The sequence below is a fragment of the Struthio camelus genome, chromosome 7, assembly GCF_040807025.1.
Source record: "Struthio camelus isolate bStrCam1 chromosome 7, bStrCam1.hap1, whole genome shotgun sequence".
Taxonomy (NCBI): Eukaryota; Metazoa; Chordata; class Aves; order Struthioniformes; family Struthionidae; genus Struthio; species Struthio camelus.
Genome location: NC_090948.1, coordinates 17,297,075 through 17,303,074, shown reverse-complemented (window position 1 = coordinate 17,303,074; position 6,000 = coordinate 17,297,075). Strand labels below are relative to the sequence as shown.

Below are 6,000 nucleotides of genomic sequence, written 5' to 3'. Positions count from 1 at the left end.
TGCTCCCCAGGGGCTCTCGCCGGCAGCAGGGGCAGCCCCCAAGGGCCGGGGCTCCCCGGGGCAGGGACCCGCCGGGACCCGCCCCGGGCACGGCGCCCCGCCGGCCGCCAGTAGCGGCGCTGGCGTCACGACCCCGCCGGCGTCACCGGGCGCCGCCGCCGCCGCCGCGATTGGCTCCCGGCGCGGCCACTGGCGGCCGCCGTGGCAGCCGGCACGGCCGCCGCTGATTGGCAGCGGCGGGGGAGGGCGGGGCCGCCGGCGGCTCGCTGATTGGCGGCGGGCGGCCCCGCCCCGCCCCGCCAGTGAAGGTGAGCGTCTCCTCTAGGCAGCGCCGGGGGCGCGCGCCGACCGCTCGCTAACGGACCGCGCCGCCCGCCCGCCCGACCGCCGCCGCCATGGCCGCCTCCATCTTCGCCGCCGTCCCGCGCGCCCCGCCCGTCGCCGTCTTCAAGCTCACGGCGGACTTCCGGGAGGACGGGGACGCGCGGAAGGTCAACCTGGGCGTGGGCGGTGAGTCCGCCGCCGCCCGGGCCCGTCGGAGCCCCCCGCGGCCCCTCCGGGCGAGGGGGCGGGCAGGCGCCCCTGGGGCGGGCCTGCCGGTAGCGGATCGCGGTGGCCGTTGAGTGCGGGTCCTCCCTGCCCCCGGGTGGGCGCCCCGGGGCCGGGGGCGGGTGTCTGCCGGCGGGTGCTGGCACGGGAGCCGCGGCGCCTTGTCCTCGAGGCTGAAAGGTCACGGGCGCCGCTGCGACCGCCGCCGCCGCCGTGGCGGGCTGACACGCGAGGAGCGCCGGCTCGCAGGCTGCCTGCAGCTAGCCACCCCTGCGGGCTTCTGCGGGAACCAAGGTCGAAGCAGCGGCAGTTTTGTTCCAGCACGGGCCTCTCCGTGTGCCTTGGGACACTTTCTACCTCGTGGACCTGCACCAAGAGGCAGCCTGAGCGTCCCTCCCAAAGGTCAGCAAGGCTGCAGTCGCTGGGGACACGAGAGAGACGGCTCTCCCTTTCCTTGCAGCCTACCGCACGGACGAGGGGCAGCCATGGGTCCTCCCGGTAGTGAAGAAAGTGGAGCAGATGATTGCCAACAACACCAGCTTGAACCACGAGTACCTGCCCATCCTCGGCCTGCCCGAGTTCCGGTCCAACGCCTCCCGGATTGCGCTGGGTGACGACAGCCCTGCAATCAAGGAGAACCGGGTAGGCGGCACTTGGGGAGGCAGGGGGGCTCGTCTCTGCGGGAGAGCTGCCTAGGTCTGTAGCAGACAAGGAAGAAGAGTGTGTGTGCATGTGTGTGTGGAGTAAGGGCATTTTGGCAGGATTTACGGATTTTCTCTGACCAAGTGTTTTGCTAGTTATAGCTTACTTCATGAATCTATATATACAAAGTTGTTTGTGCAAGTAATCACAGGTTTTTGGAAAGACAGAACTTGAGCTGTGTCTGGAATCTTGTTTTCCTTCTGCTTCTAGTGGTTGCCCTGCAGGAAACCAAAGTCCAAGAATAGAGCACCTTCCCTGTGATAAGCAACTCTGGTACTAGCTGGGGACCTGCTTTGTGTCAAAAAATAATAAACAACTGGAATCTATAATTTTGGAAGGTGTCAGGGCAGGTCTGAGTGTTGAAGACTACTGAGATGAGATGTTCTTTGTTCCAGATTGGAAGTGTACAGTCCTTGGGTGGGACAGGCGCTCTGCGTATTGGAGCAGAGTTTCTGAGACGGTGGTACAATGGAAACAACAACACAGCAACCCCTGTCTACATCTCCTCTCCGTCCTGGGGTGAGTGCTGTCATCAGTAGTGCCTACACCTTGCAGAAAGCCCTGCAGGTCAGTGGCTGAGGCATGGAGAGGCGAGTTCTTCACAGTGCCTAGACAGTGGGAGGGGGCCTTTCTCATGTGGGTGAAGGAAATGTCTCTATCACATCTGTTGGTAACATTCAGGGAGGTATTGGAACTGGAGAAAGTGGCTTGCTAGAGGTGGGGGTTGCTTTTCTGAACTATGATTTCTTTTCTCAGAGAACCACAACTCTGTGTTTGTGGATGCTGGCTTTAAAGATATTAGAACCTACCATTACTGGGACGCTGCCAAGAGGGGGCTGGATCTCCATGGTCTGCTGGATGACATGGAGGTGAGTAAAACTGGCTTGGGATGGATGAGATGGGTCCTGTGCTGTCAGCAGCTGGCTGCGCTCTTGCATGATGTGCCTGAAATTGGATCTCTGCTAAAGAGACTGCCAGTGCCCGCAGCAGATGGAAGCCTCTACCTCTGCTCTGGGTGCTAAGACATGTTGATGTGTATGACCAAGACCTGCTCTCTCCTCAGAAAGCCCCAGAGTTCTCCATCTTCATCCTCCATGCCTGTGCACACAACCCAACAGGCACTGACCCTACTCCAGACCAGTGGAAGCAGATTGCTGCTGTTATGAAGGTATGGGCTGCTGCTGTGGCTGAAGCAGTGCCGAGGGGACAGGTAGCTCTTGAGCCAACTGGAGCATTTGCATCCAAAATGGGTTCTAGGAAATGGCGTGAGATCTGGTAGGAGCTGGAAGAGTCTCGTTAGGCAGGTGTTGAAGGGAGAGGCTGACAGTATGCTGGACATTTGTGCTGTGAGGATAGAGTGCTCAGACGATAGAGGTATCCCAGGTCTGATCAGGCTTCCAAATTTTTTTTTTTTTTCCAAACCGTGAAGCGTGGGCTGCAGGGAGGTTTCTAATGCTGGAAAGACTCTCTGGGGCACCTGCTTTTCACAGGTGCTGGATGTGGAAATGGTAGGAGAAGGCAGCTGCTGCAGTGGTTTCTCATGCACTTCACCTTTTCTTGACCACGTTAGTCTTCCTGTTCCTTTGCCTTAGAAGGAAGACGTCCCAATCCGGTCTTGTTGGGTCACACACCCTGCAATTCACCTAGAAGCTCAGTGGTGTTTTCCCTCCAATGGGGAGGGCGGAAGGGGTAAAGAGAAGGTCATGGGGAAGGGGTTTCCCTCTAACACTGTTCCTCCTTACAGCGCCGGTTCCTGTTTCCATTCTTCGATTCGGCGTATCAAGGTTTTGCCTCTGGCAGCCTGGACAAGGATGCCTGGGCTGTGCGATACTTTGTCTCCGAGGGCTTTGAGCTCTTCTGTGCACAGTCGTTTTCCAAGAACTTTGGGCTCTACAGTGAGTGTCCGTCAGCAAGCTGGCCCAGCAGCATCATACCCAGACGGATGGGGCTGGCATGCTGGGGGGAGGGGAGTGCTCTGCTTTGCAGTGATGTATGGGGCCAATGGCTCATGCGTCTTGGTTTGTCCACAGATGAGCGTGTGGGGAATCTGACTGTCGTGGGGAAGGATGCAGACAATGTGCAGCGTGTGCTTTCCCAGATGGAGAAGATCGTGCGCACCACTTGGTCCAACCCTCCCTCCCAAGGAGCGCGCATTGTGGCAACTACACTTACTTCCCCACAGCTCTTTGCTGAGTGGTAAGCATTTCCAGGGCCACCAGGAGAGGGGAAGGGGAAGCTATCTCTGAGTGTCAAGCTTGGCTAGAGAGCTCCAATGCAGACAGGTTGTCCTCACTCATGGCTTCCTGCCTGCTGCAGGAAGGACAATGTGAAGACTATGGCAGATCGGGTCTTGCTGATGCGGTCAGAGCTCCGGTCTCGCCTGGAGTCCCTTGGGACCCCAGGCACCTGGAACCACATCACAGAGCAGATCGGCATGTTTAGCTTCACAGGGCTCAACCGTAAGTACGAAGTTGTCTGGCCCTGCCTTGGGAAGGGAAGGGAGGACTGGATGAGGAAAGTTGTGCTGGGAGAGAAATGGGCTGAAGAAGTCTAGGCGGGTATCTCTGGGGGACCTCACTGGGATCCTGGTGTTACTACCACAGTTAGCAGGAAAATGTTTTAAGCTCGTGGCTTGCTGAGCTTCTACCTAGTCCTCTTCATCACTGCCACTGTGGGTAGGCAGGGACAAAGCATCAGACTGCGTTTCAGAGGCTAACCCTGGAAGCTTTCTCCTTGTTGTGAAAGATTCCAGCAACCCTGACTGCTTCTTTGGGCTTTTCTGAGCTGTGGGGTCACCAGTCTGACCTGAAGTCAAATTGCTTCCCCAGCTAAACAGGTGGAGTACATGATCAAGGAGAAACACATCTACCTGATGGCCAGTGGGCGCATCAACATGTGCGGCCTGACTACCAAGAACCTGGACTATGTGGCCAAGTCCATCCATGAAGCCGTCACAAAGATCCAATGAAGCCCATGAACAACCAAACTTATATGAAGTCACCAAAGCTATAGTGTGTAGTCTGTGTCTTTGCCTGCTCGTCACTTGCCCTGTCCACACCTCTTGGGGTTTAATAAAGATGGGAGCAGCAGCTCAATCAGGGATAATCATCTTTTGGCCTATCTGAAAAACCCTTTGCAATATGACAAGCCAGTTCCCCCAGGAGGTGGGGGCAGCGCGAGCTTTCTTGGCTCTTGTTTGACTGACAGCAGCCTGGTCTTTGGGCGCTTAGAACTGCATTTGTAGCACATCCAAATTAACCCCATGTAACTGATCAGTTTGGTCCAGGCTGAGTCCTGTGGCAGTGCAGTATGTTATGGGATAATGGCCCAAATGGTTGGGCTCTCACCAGCTCTGTGGACTGGTGTCACTTGGTAGTATTTCAGGGAGTGCTGACTTTCCCCCATCCAGTTTTGAGCCTTATGCGAGCAAACATTTGTAATTGTGGTAACTGCTTCTTTGTGTTGCTGACAGAAAATTAAACCTCCATCTCTGAGCACTACCCCTGCCTTTTGTGATGTCTGCCCAATGTTGCTGTTGCCTTGTGCTGGTAGGCTACTGCCTGAGGAGGGGCCTGTGCCGTGGAGCTCTACCACTTACTACTTTGAGGCCTGAAGGTGACTCCTCTTTTCTCTGCTCCTTGCTGCTCCAGACTGTGGTAGCCTTTTCTGAAGCCCAGGTTAAAGCCTTGGCATCCTGGCTTGTCTGCTGGCTCTCACCCAATTTGTGTTTCAAGGCTTTCCCTTTCTCCTTTGCTTTGTGTTGCGTCTCTGACAATCACAACTATTACTAATGGGGCACAGCTCTATTAGGAGAGCACAGTTTTGAGCTCCCTGTGGCTCTACTTGAAGTTGACCAATTCCTCCCATGTCAGTCTTATGTTCCTCTTTCTGCCCCTACCCTGTGCTGTCTGTATCCTTTCAGTCTGTATGAGTTTGCTCTCTAGATGGTCATGTTGCCTAGCCATCTGGCCATCTTCTCCCTGGCTCAGAGCTCCTGGCCTGCTGCTCATCTGTTGAAAAGCAGATCTTTCCTGTTTTCCCTTCTCAGCAGGTCCCTGGTGAATCCCCACCTATACTCTCTAGGTTCAGTGGGTTCTGCCAGCAGCAGTCTTGAGTTTCTGGCACTGAAAAAGAGTTAGGACCATCTGGTCCTGCTCTCTGCAGTCGGTAGAGAGCTGGTACTGCCACCTTGATACAGAAGCCTCCTGCCAAGATGAGGAAAGGGAAACAGTCCCCTTCTTCAGATCACTTAGGGATAGTCACTGCCACCCTGATGTTTTGCTTATGCTACAGCTTAGCCTGCAAATGAGAAACCAGTGTCTTGTTCACTTGCTGTACTTGCAGGGACACAGTGCAGGGGGGTCTCCAATCTGCGGTATTGGAAATGGAGCAGGTATCTTGTGTCTTTCAGGAAACTGCCTAACTTCTAGTATTGCTTCCCTTGTCCGTACAAGTGCATGGACTCCTATTTGACTCATGCACCATGATGTGTCTCTGTCCTTTCCGGATTAGTGTTCGTGCCATGCAAGACACAAGTGGGACGGAGGCAGCCTTCCCTCTGTGCAGACAGAGAGGTGGTGGGAGGTCTTTTCCTCCTTTTGGTGTCCATCCACGGTTGGAATGATGGGACAGTAGTTAAAGAATGACTTTTAGGAGTGGTCTCAGATGAGGGAGTTAAATGACATAAGTAAAACTAGTTCCTTTCTGAAATTGGCTGCGCTTCTGTCCTTGCAGATCTCCAGGAATGGA

General features: G+C 55.6%; 1 protein-coding gene across 1 annotated transcript; it reads left to right on the top strand.

The window, feature by feature from the left end:
• The first annotated feature begins 235 nt into the window (after nt 1-235).
• GOT1 (glutamic-oxaloacetic transaminase 1) lies at nt 236-4,751 on the top strand. The gene is made up of 9 exons (XM_068949946.1): nt 236-510; nt 1,010-1,191; nt 1,647-1,770; nt 2,008-2,120; nt 2,315-2,419; nt 2,996-3,146; nt 3,282-3,447; nt 3,568-3,710; nt 4,080-4,751. Exons 1-9 carry the CDS (start codon nt 396-398, stop codon nt 4,217-4,219), a joined length of 1,239 nt encoding a protein of 412 aa, XP_068806047.1. The 5' UTR covers nt 236-395; the 3' UTR covers nt 4,220-4,751.
• Nucleotides 4,752-6,000: the final 1,249 nt, after the last annotated feature.

What these genes read in the sequence shown, in the direction of transcription:
- GOT1 (XM_068949946.1), top strand. Translation starts at nt 396, where the DNA reads ATGGCCGCCTCCATCTTCGCCGCCGTCCCGCGCGCCCCGCCCGTCGCC. An exon ending in CATCTCCTCTCCGTCCTGGG is followed by an intron (nt 1,771 to 2,007) that starts GTGAGTGCTGTC and finishes TTCTTTTCTCAG; the next exon opens with AGAACCACAACTCTGTGTTT. An exon ending in CAAGAACTTTGGGCTCTACA is followed by an intron (nt 3,147 to 3,281) that starts GTGAGTGTCCGT and finishes GTTTGTCCACAG; the next exon opens with ATGAGCGTGTGGGGAATCTG.